Source organism: Tenrec ecaudatus, chromosome 13, assembly GCF_050624435.1.
Source record: "Tenrec ecaudatus isolate mTenEca1 chromosome 13, mTenEca1.hap1, whole genome shotgun sequence".
Taxonomy (NCBI): domain Eukaryota; kingdom Metazoa; phylum Chordata; class Mammalia; order Afrosoricida; family Tenrecidae; genus Tenrec; species Tenrec ecaudatus.
In genome coordinates this window covers 393,687-413,733 of record NC_134542.1, presented here as the reverse complement: position 1 = coordinate 413,733, position 20,047 = coordinate 393,687, and the positions used below count along the sequence as shown (strand labels likewise).

Sequence of the window (20,047 nt, the reverse complement as noted above, 5' to 3'; positions counted from 1 at the left end):
AATGGGGATTCCAGAATATTTAATTGGGCTCACGTGGAACCTGTGCATAGACTAAGAGCCAGTTGTTCAAGCAGAACAACTTTCCATTGTCCAGTTTTCCTGTGTACTTGAGGTAGCTGAAAGTCCCATGGCTTGGTTTGAAGTGAGGGAAGGGGTAAGTGAGGGTAGCATCACCGCCCATCTGCGTGCGGTGCAGCAGTCCTGGAAGCTGGGCTCTCTGAAGAAGTGGATGGGGTCAGGAGGGGAGAAAGATCCACTAGCAGCCTGTGCTATTCAGATGGTACAACTTTGCTAGCTTGAGGTGAAAAGGACATGTGTTACTGAGAAAGCCCAGAAGCTGTAGCTTTCAGTACGATTACACCTCAATGTGAAGGACATGAAAACCCTTAAAAAAGTGCACTAATGAGCCACATATGACAAATGCCCAAGAGATCAAGGTCACCAAGGGCTTCATGTTCGTCTGCTTCACAACCAACACCCATGAGTCCAGTGGCTACCAAGTCCAACTGTGCACCGCACCGGCGCGCCTGCGGCACCGGCCTCTTCACAGTGCTCAAGAGCAAAGCTGTCACTTTGAAGACTGAGGTGAGCTTCGCAAAAGCCTCCTTTTGAATACCTGCATATGTGTACGAGAGCTGCCCAGTGACTAAGAAAGGCCAAGGAAGACTGCTGGAGCCGGGGCGAGCACCGCATGTGCTGCGGGAGGCGGGAGATTGAGTGAGTGCGTCTGGAAGGAAGGACAGCCAGCTTCTTTAGAAGCAAGGATGAGGAGACTGGTCTCATGTACTGAGGATGTGTCATCAGTAGGTGCCATGCTCTGTTGAGGGCCGCCATGCCTGGAAACGAAGAGGGTCCATGATCCAGAGAAAGAGCCTGAATACGATGGACCGACACGGTGACTCCAGTGATTGATCGAGCATGTTTGGTGAGGATGATGCCACACAGGGACAGTGCTAGCCTCTTGCCCCTTGGGGAGCTGTGAGTCAGGGCTGACTCACCAACACCTGACAACAGTACCCACGTCACGGTGTGTCCGAGTCCAGGTGCCAGCCGAGCACGGTCCTACCTTGTGAATGACGGCGCTGTGTTAGAGGATGGTAACTCACCCGTTATGTTACAAAACACCAGGAAGGGCTCCAGGGGGCCACTGCCGTCGGGGTCCACGTGGTAGAACCCTGACGAGTTGCCTCTGTGCTTGTAGGCCTCGCAGGACTGCTGGTAGAGGGCTGCAAAGAAGCATCTCCCGTGGGAAGGGGGACCGGGCGGACGCCAAGCTCAGCATTGGGGTGGGAGACAAGGATAAGCTGAGCCCCTTGTTCTGCTTGCCCACCCAGCAAAGGCGTGGCCACAGCTAACATATAACACATACAGGGATTCTCCATACGTGTGCCTGGCATTATACTTAACTTGGTAGAACAAACACACATGGGAAATATTTTCACATACTTTTCATCCTTCTAAGGTGACTACAACTGTCTCACCTTGCGGGGCTTGGTGTCGAGGATGGCTCAGACATTTTCTCCAGGGCTGGAAAAGGGCCCCTTGGCTGCTGACCAGCCCAGCCTGAGGTGCTCAGGAGACAGGCCTCGGGTCTACTTCCAAGGAGCCCGCCCCTGAAAATCCTGAGCAGCCGCAAAGCTCAGCTCTTCTCCGGCACACACCGAGCCACTGAGAATCGAGGGTGACTACGCAGAGCTGCCCGTTTTAATGTGTTGTCACTGGGTGCCTCGTGCTACGGAATGCGTAAACTCTCCATCCATCGCCGATATAGATGCAGAGCTGCCCACATCTCCCCACTCCCCGCTCCCCCAACCCCAAGCTAGAGTTATGAAGCTGTGAGGCCTTCACGCCAGGCCTGACCAGTCAGCCTCATTTCGGGAGGCAGCCATGCCCGTCAGTTCTGCTGGGCCTGCCAAATTCCACAGGCCTAGCCTGACCTGTTGAGAACCACACAGTATAGGCAACTCAATCATTAGCTTAATCAGGGTCATAGTTGGGAATACCCATAAATTTCCTGAGTGTTTTCTGAGTTCTCGAAATCATATTTACTTCGAGAAGAGTTGCTGAGGATGGTTACTCAAGGCCCGTTGGCCTATCTCAGCGCCCAGGAGCGCCTGCTTCATGTGGACTCTGTGCAGGTGGAATGGGGGAGGAGAGAGGTGGGGCCGGGCTCCCAAACAAACCCCTGGTCCCCCGAGTCCCCGACTCTCCCCCCTTCAACCTTTCTGCAGGTGAAAGCGAGCAGGGAGAGTCCCTTGAGAGGAGTGAGGAGGGCTGTCCCCTCCCCTTGCCTGCACAGAGACCTCTGAGACTCTTAATCTCTCCAGGGCTGAGATGCTGGCCCCAACCTCCCCTCTGAGCCCACTCCATGAGCATAAACTCCCCCAAACCCTCCCCCTCCCCCATGAAGGGTATCATGATAGTCATTGCTCCTGCGCGTTTCATAAGGATCGAATTAGACAAAAAGCGCAAGCATCACACCAAGGCTTTGATTTGGGGCTGATGATTCTGACACCCAAGGCCACCTGGAGACATTTTCGGCCACCACCACTGAATGTGGTGGTAGTGCCACTGGATTTGAATGGCCGGGGGCCAGGGGTGCTGCTATAACCCTGAGCCCCCCAGTCCCCTCCCCCAGCAGTCACTGGGCTGCAAATGTTAGTGATGCTGAGTTTGACAAACGCTCATCAAAATGAAGAAGGAGAAGGTGCATTTCAGTACTAGCACCTACGTTTTAGAGCTGCCTTGCGGACTGAATTAGGAAACACAGACGAGGCATTAAAACCAGCCTGTCTTGTAAAAAGTCCTTAACATATAGGAATAATGCTCAGCATCATCACCATTATCACGATTACAATCATCACCATCATTACCTCAGCCATTGTCATCCTCAGCCATCATACTCACCGTTATCCTCACTCCAGCATCATCATCACCACCACACCACTGCCACGAACACCACCACCACCCCCATCATCACCACCACCATCATCCTCACCATCCTCACCACTGTCACCACCACTAACACTATCCACAAACGCCACCCCATCATCACCACCACCATCACTGCCACGAACACCACCAACACCCCCATCATCACCACCACCATCATCACCACCACCATCATCTTCACCATCCTCACCACTGTCCCCATCATCATCACCACCACCATCATCTTCACCACTGTCACCATCATCACCACCACTAACACTATCCACAAACGCCACCCCATCATCGCCACCACCATCATTTCCACCATCATCCTCACCACCATCAGTCACCATCATCACTGCCACGAACACCACCAATGCCACCCATCATCATCTTCACCATCATCCTCATTACCATCCCTAACACCAACCCGTCCTCATCCTCATCTTCACAATCTCATCATCATCACCCTTAAGTCATACCATGGGAGTAAGGGTCTTTTTAGGAAATGTGTTCCCAAAGCATTTAGGCCACTCCTGCCAAGGTTTCTCTGGAGACACTTCATTTGGGGAACATTAATGACGACATGCCTTATGCTGCTGCCAGGAAGCTCAACCAAATCGACTGCCCGATTCAAGAGCCCAGACAAGAGATCATAATTAGCAACGTGCTTTTCTCTCTGATTGCATTTACTTTGATTCCACATATTTCCCCTTTGTCTTTTCTCCTTTTCTGCCAGTTTGGGTATTTCCGGAAGTGACCGAATGCTGTTTGCCAGGTCCTGGCTGTCATGCAGAGACCCGTGCACACAACCGAACGGATCCCCAGCAGCCAGGACAGACTGACAGGGCAGGCTGCGGCATGGGGCTTACAGTGGTGGCATGTGGCGCCCGTGTAGCCGGTGCCGCTGCAGTTGCAGTAGAAGTTGTTCCAGGTCTGGGAGCACTGGCCGCCATGCTCGCAGTAGTTGGGCAAACACCTGCAAGAAGAAGCAGAGGCATCTCTTTCCCCTGGGGCCACACACACCCAATTCAGTGTGGCTTCAGATGCTGTAAATTTGGCTCCTTCCCCCAGAAGGGAGCTCTTGGAGCACACAAACAGTCATTGTGTTGTGCTATTAACCACAAGGTCTGCAGTTCGAGTCCACCCAGAGGCACCTTGAAAGAATGGGCCGCCAGCCCACTTTGCAAACACACGCCATTACAAACATTATGCAGCTGGACTTGTACCCACAAAGGCCCAGCAGTCAGACTTGCCAGAGGCCCTCTGGTGCCAGCCCTGTGGACTCAACCGTAATGCAACTGCCAGGCTCCAATATCACCACACATTTGTGACAGGGCACCGGTGGCTTCTCGCTCCCTTGTCCTGGGGAGCTAGTCTAGCCCTCCATGTGTACATAGAGTAGAATTGCACTTTGCCGTGTTGGACTGTCCCACTGTTTTCATTTCTAAAGGAAGGAATGCAAGGGAAGGGACGATGGGGGGAGAAACTGGAAAGCACAGCAAGGTGGCAGGCCATAGAGGGGCCCTTGCTACACCGCCCGCCTGGGCTGGGAGTCGGGGCTCACATACCATCGGTGTAATTCTCCCATTTACTCTTTGAATAAAAGGCCATTGGGGATGAAAGCTTTATGCACCTGTGTCTCCCAAGAAGCCCCAGTAAACCCACAGCTCCCTGTGCTCAGCGGGGACTGTGCCATCTGCTTTCCTGAAAATCCACTTTCAGGATGTCATCGAATTCCAATCGGCCAGGGTCCTACTAATTTCCTTTATTATAAAAAGTAAATATTCACTATGAAATAATCAAACTATCTCCAAGAATACAAAGAAGTAAAAATTGTCTGAAATCTGAGCATGTAAAACAAGCCCTGCAATGACGCTTGCACATATTCTCAGATGTCAGGGTAAGCTCTCCATTGTATGACACATGTGCTCATATGGGAGGGTTCGGGTCTGTCTGCATACTCATGTGTGAAGATGTAACATGTGAATGATCTGGGTTGCTGGATAGCACCCTTAGCCGTGAATTGATCATAAGGCATGCGCATTTTCGTGACAACAAATCTCTCTTTATGTTAACCCTTCCTATGTGTCATAGAAATCCATTAACACTGTTAAAATTGATTTTGAATATTATGTGTCGGGGTTTACTGGAAGCCTAGTATGGAGAGAAGGGTTTGCAGAATACTAAAGCCAGTGGCCACAACAGTGACTGGTGATTCCTCAGAGACCCCGATGCAGCCTCGCTGCTCTCTTCAGCGGACCGTCTGCAGAACACGTGTCCTGTCCGAAGAGCCAAGTTACCGTGAGCAGTAGAGCGAAGGTGAAGTCTTCCACCCTGGGAACTTCCACGTTCTCACGGAGCTACAGTTCCCAGCCTGTTCCCCTTCCACCCGAATGTTGTCATTTGCACCCCGGCATTTTACACAATCACCAGTCACATTTTTGTTCTGAAAGATGAGAACTAGGACTGGGCTGTTTCTGGTGTAGCTAAGCTGAGGGTGGGGAGAGAAATGACCCTGAGCCCCCCACCCCACTCCCACCCCCAGCTGTGTGCTTCCTGGTGAGCTGCCATCAGCATCTCAGGGGAAGGGATGTTCTGCTGAACACGGTCCTTACCTGTCCAGGATGCCACAGTTGTCTACCTGGAGGTCGCTGAAGTTCCCCTGGGACCCCAGCTGCACTGCAATCAGGTCCACCTCTTGGGTATTGATGGAGATGTCCCTCAGACAGCCCTGGAAGCTGTGGAGGGCCAGTGCACACACAGGTCCAGAGCCCAATGGAGGGCACCCTGCTGGGTGGGAGGAGCAGACATCAGAGCAAGGTGGTGACCAGGATACCTTGCTGCAGGGCACACTGGCACAGAACACAGTGGTGGTTCCCTCCTCTCTGGCTTCCTGAGACGTCCAGGCCCTTCCACTGCCAGGACGGTCTCCCTGTTCCTTTGTGAAAGAGGGACGGAGCTGGGCTAAGATGAAAGGCTCTGACAAAATCAAGGCATGCTCCTTTCCTGCAGCCCAAAGGGAAAAGAGCCCCTGCAGCATGGCCATCAGGCGTGGGAAAAGTGAAAATGTGCATGGATTTAGCACTGGACAGACTTCAACATCAGTCAATGACAGCCACCACCCGGATGCTTCCTCTTCTCAGGAAGCTGTGTTGGGGGGCCAATTGCAGCACATTGTCCCATCTTGAATCCCCGTGGGGGACCCATCACAGCACATCATTCATTGTGAGCCCCTGTGGGGGTACCAATCGCATCACATCGCCCCATCGCGAACCCCCATGATGTACCCCAGTGTGCAGTCTTGCAGTATCAGGTTCAGTTGCCCTGAAACAATGACTATGTTCTCGTCTCCAGGCAGGGCATGCTGCAGCTTGAATTGGTGTCTACAACCTTGTCACCATTTAATATATTGGGCCTGTAAGAGTATTAATTCCACAAAACATTGAGCAACAATTAATTACCTGCTAGAAATAGTAGCCACTCTGTTAATTTCCATTTCTCATTAACCATACTCCTTCACTTGCCCAGAATAAACGACATGAGCCAACCATGGAGTGCCATCAGGAAGGACAGCAGAGACAGATGCATTTGAGTGCACTGCCACTGACAAGAAGAGTGTGTCAATCTCATGGAGGGCATCGTGGCCGGAGTCACCGGTGGAAGGTCTGGGATGTACAGACGTTGGAGGAAGCTCAATCCTGCATCACTGGAGTTTGTCCTGGAAGGCCAGCTCCTCTCAGGGTGGCAGATGACTTACTACTGGAGGTCTTTGTACCAGGTTCACTGAGCAGGTGGCCATCAGAAGAGGAGGGTGTGAGTGCCTGGAGCCCGAGTGTGACTCCACTGGGGTTTGAGGGGCTCTGATGTCAGGCACCCTTGAGATGATGGGATAAGTGTAGGGACGGGTGCTGGATTCAGGGGAGCCCTTTGGAGAACACGTCACAGAGGACCCTGGTCTATGGGGAAAGTGTAACAAAAACAACAATGGCCTGATCCCCCTGCGGTGGGTACAGAGCTCTGCTGTCTTCCATCTGGACCACTTCCGCTATAATGAGATTACTTGAGACCAAGAACCGTCCCCCCCCCCACCCCACCACCACTGTGGTTCTCAGCCCGAAGGACCAGCCTACCAATAAACACCTTTGGTGGAGGAGTTTTACAAAAATATTTTCTTTACTCAGATTGATGCCTGGAAACTCTTATCTGGATCTGCACCAGAGAAAGAAGGAAGGAAAGGTAAGTAGATTATGAAAGTCTCAAAATGAGGGATAAACTATCTATTGATCTATAGTCTGTCATGTGTCATCCACGTATCTATCTGTCATCTATCGCCCTATCTCCCTCCCTCCCTATCTCAAATCCATTGCTATCAAGTTCATCTAATCCACAATAACCCTGTAAGACAGAGTAGAACTGCTCTTTAGGGTTTCCAAGTCTGTAAATCTTCAGGGGAGCAGACAGCCTCGTCTTTCTCTGGCAGAGTTGCTGATGGATTTGAACTGCCAACCTTGCCAGTAGCAGTGCAGCACTTATCCCACAACTCTATCAGGGCTGCCTACTGCTTGTGGAAAACAATAGACAATTGATACAAGAAGAGAGAGAGGAAGGAGCAGAAAAATGAAATTTTAATGACTGAATTGCCTGAAAAACATGATCTGCAGATGCAAGAACCTCAGCCAAAGGCACGTTGGATAATCACAGAGACACCCCCAGCTGACGCCACTGCACAGCCAGACAGTTAAAGACAAAGGCGAAAAGAGGGTCCTGATGCAGTGAGGGAAACAACACATTATACTCTGAATGCATTGGACAATCAACGGCAGACTTTTTATCTGGACTAAGGAAGGCCAGGAAGCATTGGAACAGCATAGTCAAAGGGTCAAAATTCATTCTGTGCTCAGGAAACCTACTTCTTAAAAGGAAAGGAAGTCCTCACAAAGAAGAGCTGGGAGAAGGGGAAAATGGGTGTGAAAGATGGCCTCTTATCCCTTTTTCTTCTTCTCGTAAATCCAAATGGCATAAGGTTGCAGAACTCAAACTTATTATATATTAAATATAAAATATTGCATTTAACATTTAAATGGAATTAAAAAATTGCATATTAATATTTTAACCCAGTAAAATTATAGTACAGAAACATAATGTAATAAATTATTATGTATTCATTAGTAAACATATTAGCCATTTAAATGTAATGTAAATATTACATGTTAATATTTAAGTATAGTAAGATTATAACATAGAATGTTTGTGCTGATAATATCCAAAAGAAAAAAGTGGAATGACATTGTAGCAGTTTTTTTATATCTTGCCAGAATTAATATGAATTACAGAGTAAGAAAATTAAAAATGTGAATTTTAATCTCTACAGCAGTCACTAAGGAAACAACATTTATAAAGCAATCATTCAATAAATAGGCAAAAGAATCAAAAGACTACAAAGGAAGAAGGGAGAAAAAATATTTTAGAAATATAGAAAACACACAGCGAAATGGCATGTACAATGTGGATAAATTTCAAAATTATTATGGTACATAAAAGGCCCTAGACACAAGAGAAAACCCATTGAATTATTCCATTTATATGAAATGCTCAGACAAAAAAGAGAAAATCAAAAAGATTAATGGCTGTCTAGGATTGGGGATGGGATTAGGATTTGATTTTGAATGGATGTGAGTTGCTTATTTAGGAGAAATGGAAATATTCTAAAAATGGACAGTGGTGTTGGGCACGCAGCCTATAAATTTACTAAAAATTGTTGAATCACACTCTTTAGATAGACAAATTATACACCCATAAAGCTGCTTAAAAACAACATAGTTCTTCATCTTTGCTAAGTCCCAGGATTCCAGTACCCATAATATAACTTTCAAAACTCATGACTTTACTTTTTCCATTGTGTCAAGCACATTTGTACATTTGTTACCATCATCATTTTCAAAACATTTTCTTTCTACTTGAGCGAGCCCTTGGTATCAGCCTCTCATTTTCCCCCTCCCTCCCCCACGCTGCCTCCCTCATGAACCCTTGATAATTTTTTTTTCATGTCTTACACTGACCAATGTTTCTCTTCACTCACTTTTCTGTTGTCTGTCCCCCTGGGAGGGGGTTATATGTAAATCATTGTGACCAGTTCCCCCTTTCTCCCCCCATCTCCCCCTTATCCTCCTGGTATGGCTACTCTTAATATTGGTCCTGAGGGGTTTATCTGTTCTGGATTCCCTGTGTTTCCAGCTCTTATCTATACATGCTCTGATCTAGCCGGATTTATAAGGTAGAACTGGGGTCATGAAAGTGGGGGGAGGAAGCATTCAAGAATTAGAGCAAAGGTGTATGTTTCGTTGGGGCTGTACTGCACTCTGAGTGGCTCATCATACCCCTAAGGTCCTTCTGTAAGGGGATGTCCAATTGCCTGCCGATGGGCTTTGGGTCTCCACTCCGTACTCCCCTCATTCACAATGATATTATTTTATTTTTGTTGTTCTGGCTCTTGGATGCCTGATACCTGGTCCTATCGACACCTCATGATCACACAGGCTGCTGTGATTCTTCCATGTGGGCTTTGTTGCTTCTCAGCTAGATGGCCACGTGTTCTTTATCTTCAAGGTTTCAAGACCCCAGATACTATATGTTTTTATAGCCAGGCACTATCAGCTTTCTTCACCACATTTGTTTATGCACCCACTTTGTCTTCAGTGATTGTGTTGGGAAGGTGAGCATCATGGAATGCCAGGTTATTAGAACAAAGTGTTCTTGCATTAGGGAGTACTTGAGTAGAGGCCTAATGTCCATCTGCTACCTTAATATTAAACCTATAAATATATGTACATAGATCTATTTCCCTATTGTCATATATAAATATATTTACATTGTGTACATGCCTGTATTTAGACCTCTATGAATGCCCTTTGCCTCCTAGTTCTTTCCTCTATTTCCTTTTATTTTCCTCCTGTCCCACTGCCATGTTCAGCCTCCATTCAGGTTTCAGTAATTTCTCTCGGTTACATTGCACTTGATCAAGCCCTACCAGTCCTCCTACACCCTCCTCGCCATTGATTTTAGATCTCTTGTTTCCTTGACCCTGGGTTTGTTAACACCCACTTCCTTTCCCCCACCTCCCCCGAAATCGGTCCGGTTGTTTTCTCCTCTGGATTGTTTATCCCACTGATCTTATCTAGATAAACCTGCAATCATGACTTGGTTAAAGACATCCCTGCCCCCTTGCTCACCTCCAAAGTAATAGGTTTCTCCTGAATCAATTTCCACGGGAACCACAGTGTGGGCGGTAGAGGCCATGTCGTCATCCACTGTCAAACTCAGGTGATTCCTCTTGGCTACGAGAGAGACGGCGTGCCACTGTCCATCATTCAGCCCAGCACCTGCGGGACCAGCACCAGGTAAAAGAGACACCATCACCCACAGGCCTGGTGAGGATGAGGCAACAGTGGTATGAGCCTGGATCATCAAGTGCAGAAACCGAGGAGCCCGCCCCCTCTGTGTGGAAGGAGGGTGTGGGTTCACCTCCATGTGTAGTGGACCCTGGAAGTGGGAACATCTAGAGCAGCAGTTCTCAACCTGTGGGTCTGGACCATTTTGGGGGTCGAACGACCCTTTCACAGGGGTCGTCTGATTCATAACAGTAGCAAAATGACAGGAAGTAGCAAGGAAAATAATTGTATGGTTGGGGGGTCACCACCACATGAAGAACCGTATTAAAGGGTCGCGGCATTAGGAAGGGTGAGAACCCCTGACCTCGAGTCTCCCATCATCTGCCTCGGGGCACCCTCCATCTCACATTCACAACACTCAACTCTCAGGAGACTCAGAGCAGCCACTGTCCCAAATCCCAGGGAAATGACAACCTCGTCATGTTACTGCTTACGCTTCCACGGACCCTGCTTAGTACAATCTCTCCTTTTTACACTCCACCTAGGCAGCTGCTTTAGATGTTCAGCAGAATATTGACAAGATGTAAAATTGAGAAGAGATTGTGTGTGTGTGTGTGTGTGTGTGTGTGTGTGTGTTCGCGTGCGCACAGGCAGGCCAGCTGTCTCATGTACACAGTAACATCCATTTTACTTCACTGTCACGTTGGGTTGTTTTCCAAACCTTCTGCAAAGGACTTGAGCTGTTGCCGAAATCAGGAGACAACGCGCTCTCGCTGGTCTTAAAGGCCAGACGGTCCCTCTAGAGCAGGCACAGGTGGGTCTCAAGGATCCGAGTGAAGCACTGCTTTGTTCCTCCCCCAGGATGAGCGAGAGGAAGCCTCTGATGTCAGCGAGCAATCTCTTGTGGGCGTGCTAGTGAGGCTCCACGTCAGTGAAACATCAACCTGGTGTCACTCTGCAGATACAGCTGTTCCTGGCTGCCCTCGGTGGCCCAGCAGAGCAGATCTGGGGACACTCTTTCCCAGCACTAGGTCCAGACAAGGTAGTGCCAACCCCGGGCCGTGCGAACAGGCTCAGAGCAGCACAGGCTCAGCCTGTGGCCTGGGTCTTACCACAGACAGCATATCATGAAGAGCAAGAAGGCTTGCAAACACTCCCTGTTCTGGGGTCTGAGGTAACAGGGGAGAGGCAGCCACAGAGCAGGGTGGGGCTCTGTTCTACCAGCAGTCCTGGTGTTGCTATAGGGAACCCTGAGCCCTGCGTGGCACAGAGACGGGTGGGAGTTCTCCCCCGGCCCCTCCAGATGTTCCCATCCTGCTTGCCCCTGAGGAAATCCATGGCCTCTGCTCTTCTCTCCAGCAAGCTCCTGTCCTCCTTCCAGCCTGAGCTTGCCGCCTGGCTGGATCTGCACCCCATGGCCTCTGGATGTGCAGACTCACCTGAAGTGTGAAAGGCAGAGTCTGGGGGGGGGGGGGCGGGAATTGAGAAGCTCGCTTTCCAACATGCTCCCTGGAGGAGCTGGACACGAAGTGCCTGTCGGGAGGGATGTTGAATAAAAGTCCCAGCAGAGTACCCAAGGACTCCCCTGTGACTTGACACAGATTATCCGGGCAGCAGGGGCAGGAGAGGTGGTGATGGCCCCCCCTGGGGGGCATGGTCCTACTGGTATCTGGCCCAGGGGACCATAGGGGATGACCCTGCCTCTGGCTGCCATCACTTCTGGGCAGGATGAACTTGTCCATAGTCCTGGTTGTCCCCAGGTGAAGGGACCTCATGCAAATGCCTGCACGGAGGGACGGGGACTACAACAGCCGACCAGGGCTAGCTCTCCCAGGCCTGGCCCCAGCTACATAATGGGAGCAGGTGTCCCCAGAGCTCGCAGATCCCCAACTTCGCCATGCAGAGTCTGCTAGTCTTCCTGATTTCTAAATGTTGGCTGGTGTTTGAAAAGGAAACGATCCCTAAGTCCATCCACATCAAAGACAGCCGAGGAGCAGGTTACGGGGCCCCGGGCCCCTGAGCCCAGCATGAGAGTCACCAGAACAGGCATTTGGCTAACCTGTGCAGTGGGTTGTAAGTGCGTTGATCTCTGGTTTGATCTTCACAAGGGAGGCAAAGAGAGACGAAATTGCATGCAGCATCAAGCATGGTCTTGGTGTGCAGACTGGCTAGAATAATACTTTAAACGAGCGGTTCTCAACCTTCCTGATGCCGTGACCCTGTAATACAGTTCCTCCTGTTGTGGTGACCCCCGAGAAAATTATTTTTGTTGCTACTTCATAACTGTAATTTTGTTACTGTTATGAATCGGGTGACTCCTGTGAAAGGGTCATTCCACTCCCAAAGGGGTCGCAACCCACAGGTTGAGAACTGCTGGTTTAAACACTTTAAAATGCATTTGCCCTGTTGTAGGTTAAGTTGTAAACTTCGTCTTCGCATTAAAGAATTTATGTACATTTTAACCCAATTCAGTTACATGTTCAAGGTATTTTAACTTTCATTCCAAGTAAACATAAGAATGCACAGAAATTACTACTTTAGATCTCTCATACCCAAGAAAAATAATAAGCCACTCTTATTTAGTGGAAGAATGTAGTTTATTAGGACAGCAATCTGAAAGGAAGCCAGATACTCTGCTGTGTAGTTCAGGGAGTCCCTGGCTCACAACTGGATCAGCTCCTAAAGACGTCTCTAAGTGGAGTTGGTAAGTCTAGTCCACCCAAAGGCACACCGAAGAAAGGCCTGCCATCTCCTGAAGCATCAACCACCAGATGGCGCAGGGCACAGATGTGGCCTGCACACACATGGGCATCTTGCGTGGGGAGTAGACCCAACCCACGGCAACCAGCTTACTGGCGCCAGGCACTTGAGGTCACAGCAGCTGCGTGTTGCTACGTGATAATCATACCCAAGCTGGCAGTTTTAAACATGCCTGATCACATGTCCTTGCTGTCAGCCTCTTTGTGTGTACACACATGTGCACATGCCTGTAAGCCTCCGTAGAGAACCCCGCCAGACTCTCTTCCCTGCTCCCCCAGGGGTCTCATCACCTCCTTCTGCCCTGTTGCACAGCTGGTTCTGAGTTGGGCTGTTAACTACAAGGTCAGCAGTTCAAACCCACCCAGTATTCTGAGCGAGAAAGATGAGGATGTCCCCCCACTAAAGAATTGCAGTCAGGGAAATGCACAGGGGCGTTTCGACCTGGTCCTGCAGGGTCTCTGTGAGTCAGCACCCACTCGATGGCAGTGTGTTGGCCTTGGGCCTCATGATGATGTAATCTGAGCCCACCCTGGGGGTGCCCACCAGTCTCACAGGTTTTTACTGCACAGGCAGTGAGACACGCAATGGTTCTGTGGTGCTTACTGGAGTAACATTGGGAGGAAATTCGTTAAGAAATTTAAGATGTGGACACTGATTCCTCACAGCGAGTCACTCAGCACAGAGGCACGCTGGCTGGGAGTGATGCGCACGGCACTGGGTGTGTTGTATTCTTTCCTTGCCGGTCTACCCACAAAGCTCCGCCTCCGCCTGGGCACTCGACCAGTGGTCACAGGGGCCCCACAGACAGGAGCTGTGTGGAAAGTGTCCTGGCCTCAGATCTAGCTCCACTGTCTCTGGGTGGCTTTCTGTTTGCCATGCTCCTGGCTTTTGGCTGGACCATTTCACTGGGCAGGGATGTCCGTGTCCTCTGGGGTTGAGCATCACGGGTGGTGGAGGGGGCTGATTTAAACCCAGTTGCCCAGGAACAAGCCCCATGGGTCTCCCTCTCAGGCGTGATGCTACCTATGGCCAATGGAGATAATTCTTGTCCTCACTTGCAGTCATACCTCAGGATGGATCAAACACAGAGGGTGCACGGTGCCCCATCTCTGGGTATAGCTGCATATGAGCTCAGAAGCATAGAACCCCATCTCTGGTTATGAAGAGCTGGCCAGGCATGTGGACAGAGGACTGGTAGGGAGAGAAGGCAGGAGGGCATCTCCTGCTAGGCACCAGGTTGGTATAAAATGCATATAAATGGAAGGGAATAAATGAGTATAAATGGCAGCACACGAGCACATGAAAGAGCACAATGTGGCACAAAATTCATGTAAAAGGAAGCTCATGCACTTGGACTCACCTAGAAAAGTAGGGACACTGAGGGTTCTGTTACCTTAAGGTTGGCTGTGAGCTTCTCTGAGACCTAGGGTGGTGCTGACATGTTTTCTGTGGACACTCAGGTGGTTGAGCTCAGGGGTGAGGGGAAGGGGTCTGTGGAGCCTGGGATGATGGAGTCACAGGAAAGTCTGTGGGGCCTGGGATGATGGAGTCATATGAGCGTCTGTGGGGCCTGGGATGATGGAGTCACAGGAGAGTCTGTGGGGCCTGGGATGATCTTAGAGTCACAGGAGCATCTGTGGGGCCTGAGGTGATGAAGTCACAGGGATGTCTATGGGACCTGAGATGGTGGAGTCACAGGAGTATCTATGGGGCCTGGGATGAAGGAGCCACAGGAGCATCTATAGGGCCTGAGATTATTGAGTCACAGGAGAGTCTGTGGGCCCTGGGATGATGGAGCCATAGGAGAGTCTCTGGGGCCTGGGATGATCTTGGAGTCACAGGAGCATCTGTAGGGTCTGGGGTGATAGAGTCACAGGAGCATCTATGGGGTCTGAGATGATGGAGTCACAGGAGCATCTATGGGGCCTGGGATTATGGAGTCACAGGAGCATCTGTGGGGCCCGGGATGATGGAGCTACAGGAGAGTTTGTGGGGCCTGGGATGATGGAGTCACAGGAGCATCTATGGGGCCTGGGATTATGGAGTCACAGGAGCATCTGTGGGGCCTGGGATGATGGAGCTACAGGAGAGTTTGTGGGGCCTGGGATGATGGAGTCACAGGAGGGTCTGTGGGGCCTGGCAGCTGTGCCAAGTTACCTGCTGTGACCTTGCTCTCTCCTTGTCCCAAAGGCCTGTGCAGGCTCAGTGTGAGGCTCCCATCTCTGAGAACAAGTAGAAGGTCCCCAGAAGCCTGATGAAGCTGGCTGTACAGCAGGCGTCCTGCTCGGTTCCACGTTCGAAACTGGAAGCTGACAGTGACACCATCCACCCCCGGGAAGCCTGTCAGGGCCAGGGAGCTCTTGGGGGTCAGGAACGTCACTGGTACCTTCTGCAGCTGTGAGCAGGAGAACGATGTGTTGCCCTGGGACCAGAGGAGGGGGTGTCATAGGTCAGGGAACAAGCTGTCACGTCACCGGGGGCTCCCACAAAACCCACTTTCATGGCACTGATCTCAGAATACCATCCACCGGCCCTTCTTAAGGTCCCAATAAACAGGTCCCTGCCCTGTCTCCCGTCCTCCCCTCAACATAACTGAGTCTGACAGACGTTTGTATTGCACTGGCCGTGCCTGCCGGGTGGCCACCAGCCCTGCCCTCCACCAGCCCCCCACTCCCGTCCATCCCCAGGCCCCCTGTGCCTGGATTACACAGATGTGGCTGATTGGGGTACCTCACCCAGACCAGACATTATGTTCACTTTGTGTGTGTGTCTTGTGTGTTGCTCAGGGGGGCATCTCCCAATGCCCAGCCTTGCTGTCAACACCCCTACACTCAGGAGCACAGAAGGGGATGCTTTGGCCACATGGGGCCGGCATCTCTCCCATGGTTCCTCCCCACCAGGGCCCCAGGGGCTCCTACCGTAAAGAAGACCCGTGGACTGTGACGCTTGGCCAAGCCAATAATGTCCTCTCCATTGAAGTGGACATTCTCTAAGCAGCCCTGGAAATGCCTTCTTTGAAATGTCGCTGGTTTTCCAGGTGCTGAAATCCCTCCAAAGCTGGTCTTAGAAAGAAAAATGGCATCAGTAATAGTCTTCCGTGACCTGCTAACTTGCCCAAAACCTCTCTGATTCATGGTCATGCATTACCGTGCTTGCTCCTTGTCAATGAAACCCTAAGACAGACTCACAAATGCTTTTGCTGTGGGTACCGATGCCCCCAGCCACCAGAATGCTGCTCTCTGCCACCAGGAGACTGTGTGAGTTAACATCTGACTGTCCTTGCCAGCCCACGAGGCACCCTCGTCCCTCACCCCACCCAGGTCCCCTCCAAGCCCACCAGGCCATCTTGATGAGGCTGCCTCTCCCTCTCCCCACAAACAGCTTCCTTTCAGGATGGGGCTTTGCATGCCTAGGCTGGCTCTTCTCTGTTGCTGCTGTGGGCAGGACAGTGGCATTGAAGAGCCTCAGGGGTCCCATGTGGCACAGGTGGGAGAGGCCTGTACTGCGGGGTGTACTACCAGGCTGACACCTCCCTGAACAAGACTTTGTCTGGGATCACACCCCAGCTGCTCCCCTTCCCTGCCTGCTTCTTCCACCCTCTTGGCCCTGCTGTGGACCCTCAGGTCCAGGGTCCAGGTCTGTGGGGTTGGACATCTCAGTCACAGAGTCCCCACCCTGGCAAGTTTGCCCCCACCTCATTATGAAGATCCAAGTGGCTCAGGTCCCCCGGTGCCTGGAAATGCCCAGTGTGGCCGTCCACAGTGAGGGTCACCTGCTGGCCTGAGTGCTCCAGGAAGACAGCGTGCCAGTGCTGGTCGTCCAGGAGGCTGCCCAGCACAGCGGAGCTGGGGGCGTGCAGGGGTGCAGGGGCCGCTCCACCTGGGGGCCCAGAAAGCAGGGCTGGCCCCACCTAACCGAGTGCAGGCTGGCTGAGCATGTCCCAACCCTGTGCAGCTGGCTGTCCCCAAACCTAGACCACAGGGTTACAACAACTGACACCACGTGCGCTCTGCTCACGGTGACCCCGTGTGCCAGGGCAGGCTGTGCCTGTGAGGTGTCGAGGCCTGGTTCCTCAGATGTCTACCATTAGCTCTTTCTTCCAGGGGTCTCCCTTGGGGTGGGCTTCAAGCTCCAACCTCTCAGTTAGCAGCTAGACACGGGGTCTCCCAACAGTATGAACCCGACTCACTGTGGCCAGTACGTCCACCCACATCCTCCGATTCCACCCCTCAGACATCCTCTCCTTGCCCCGCCCACTGCCCTCACTACCTCTCATTCCCGCACAGCCCTTGGAAATGTCTGCTATGAATTCTTGTTCGTGCCACGGCATCCGTGCCCTTGTCTGAGGATAGAACAAGGGTTCTCTACAGGGTGATCTGTCCCCCAGGGGGCACCTAATAACATAATGACATTTTGGTGGTCCTAATCAGGGTAACACCTCATGGAAGGAGGTCACGGATGCGGTAAGCACCCTACAATGCTCAGGATGCCTCCCCCCAAGTCTGTGGAACCGACATGTCGCCTGGGCTGGTGGGGGGGGTGGTTGACATTCCACTAATAGCTGCATTTGCCCATGAGCAGAGTGTGAAGGCTGCTGCCCCAGACACGTAAACATTCCCACGAGCACACGGCTGCAGACACAAGGGAGGCCACGTTCACACGCACGCAGGGCAACCACGTACTCAGCTGATGGAAGCCTTTCTGGTACAGGTACCTGAGCTGCCGAGTAACAAGAGCCGCCCTTGGATGAGCACCAGGGTGATGTGAGCCCCGTCTCTCCCCTCCCTGTGGAGCAGGACTCCCTCCCTCTCCCTTGTCTTGAACTTCAGAGAAATGGCATCTTTCGCTGGACGTGCAGCATTCAGAGCGGGTCTGTAGATCAGGAAACTGTGGCCATCGAAATCCACCACCTCCGATCCTGCAGAGAGATGGTAAGTCCTTCTAAATCTGCCTCCTTCTCCTGGAAGTGCTCCCATGTACGGGCACACAGACGTGCACACACACAGATGTGCACACATACGCACATGTCCATGCACGTCTACATTCACACAAATGTGACCTTGCTGACCTGTCGAGAGCTCTGGTGCTGCCATGGTTACGAGTTTGGCTGCCAGCCAAGGTGTTGCCTGCAGTTCAAAACCACTGGCCACCCCAAGGGAGAAAGACGAGGCTTTCTACTCTGGTAACAGCTTGTCTCGGAAACTCACTGGGGCAGTTCCGCCTTGTCCTCTGGGGCCGCGATGAGCCCAGTGTCTCGGCATCTCTTCGAGAGGTGCTGATACCTGCAAATTCTTTCTGCAGCCTTTCCTAGCAAGCTCCCCGATGTTCACCACAGAGGATGTTCTTCTTCGAGCTGTGGGCATGGTGCGACTCCATCGAAGGGGCTGTGAGTCGGAATCAACCCCACACAGTGAGTTTTGTTTTGTCTGCTTACCACGTTCGGGGACCGTTTCTTCCTCCTGTGGTCCAGAACCCCACGGAACCGCCCAGCAGGGAGGATTAGTGCTCTTAGCATTCTGTTGTTGTTAGGCGCCATTGAGTGGGTTCCAACTCATAGTGGCCCAGTGTGCACTGAAACGGAACACTGCCTGGCCCGGGCCACCCTCACAATCACTGCTGTCCTTGAGCCCATTGCTGCAGCCTCTGTGTCCATCCACCTTGTTGAGGGTCTTCCTGGTTGTGGCTGACCCTCCACTTGATCGAGCATGATGCCCTCCTCTCAGGACCGGTCCCTTCTGATAACTGTCCCAAGTACCTGAGACAAGGTTTCTCCCTCCTCCCTCGGAGCAGCGTTCTGGGAGTACATCCCACACACGTGTCTGTTCTCCTGGGGGCCCACGGGACTTTCAGTGCTTTCTGCCAGCACTGGCCTGCAGAAGCAGTGAGGCTTCTCTGGTCTTCTCGTATTTCCCAGCCTTCCCTTGCACGTGAGGAGAATAATACTGCCGCTCTGCCCAGGGACACCTTAGTCTCCAAGGGACCCGCCCCTGCTTGTCAGCATGTCGCAGATTTGTCAACATGATCCGATGGGTCACTTCTTGATGCTGCTTCTGTGGTGCTGATTATGGGTCCAAGTCAATTGGCTCTTGAGAATTTCAGGGTGCCGCCTGGCATATGCACATGCGTGCATGCACGCACACACACAGCATGATACTCTCAGTGGATCAGTCTGAGCCTGTTTTCTTAAGTTGAGGTGTAACCCCCACTGAAGGCGGTGGCCTTTGACCTTCAAGCCCTCCTCCCTCCCTCTCAGGAGCAAGGTTATGTCTTGTGGGAACCGCAGGTGGTTAGCGGGCCTTCCTCCACCTTGTGCCGTTCCTTGTCCTATAGTCCAGGGTCTAGTCTAGGTTTGTAAAAGTTGCCTTTAAGTTAGCAGCTTCCTTCCTACCTGCCAGCAGAGACTAAGACCTTGCCCATGTGCCCCCCTTTCCTCTGACAGCAAAAGGTGAGCTCGTGAAGGCACCTGAAGCGCATGACACACAACCAGGAACTTCCCCCGAGGCCCCTGGGATGGGGGCCCTTGTTTTCCCGCTCTGCTAACTCAAAGCGCCAGAGGGCCCTTCACTCTCCCGTCCCCTCGGTGGCATGATGGCCCAGCCTGGAGGCCATCAGAAGCTGTCGGCTGTGAGATGCCGTGGCCCTTACCACCCTCAGCTCCACGTGAGTGACCCTTCCTCGGGGGAAAGTGCCCCATCATTCCTCTCATGGAAGAAAGTGACCACAGGGTCGGGGGGTGGGGGCGGCTGCTGGACTGCTGAAAGAGAGGATTGGGGATTTTCCATAGGAGACACTTGTGGGCTTCACTCGGGTACAGGGAAGAGTGGCAGGTGTTTTCAGGGCAGGGACATGGGAAGATGGTGTGTTTATACAGAGGACATTTACAACACTGGTCTTGGGGACTCCAGGTGATAACACTGGAAGTTGGGACAGAGGCAAGGAGGGAGAGTGTGGGGTGTGGTGCATGC

The 20,047-nt window shown here is 51.7% G+C and overlaps 1 protein-coding gene across 1 annotated transcript in view; it reads right to left on the bottom strand.

Annotated features, from left to right (window-relative positions):
* The window catches only part of LOC142424768 (contactin-associated protein-like 4), a 129,015-nt gene that overhangs the window by 52,359 nt on the left and 56,609 nt on the right, over positions 1-20,047 (bottom strand). The window contains exons 5-11 of the mRNA XM_075530106.1: positions 17,797-18,000; positions 16,777-16,961; positions 15,240-15,504; positions 10,164-10,313; positions 5,550-5,721; positions 3,804-3,910; positions 1,107-1,226 (exon numbers count right to left, since the gene is read on the bottom strand). Coding sequence (XP_075386221.1) covers positions 1,107-1,226; positions 3,804-3,910; positions 5,550-5,721; positions 10,164-10,313; positions 15,240-15,504; positions 16,777-16,961; positions 17,797-18,000 — 1,203 coding nt within the window. The remainder of the gene's footprint in view (positions 1-1,106; positions 1,227-3,803; positions 3,911-5,549; positions 5,722-10,163; positions 10,314-15,239; positions 15,505-16,776; positions 16,962-17,796; positions 18,001-20,047) is intronic.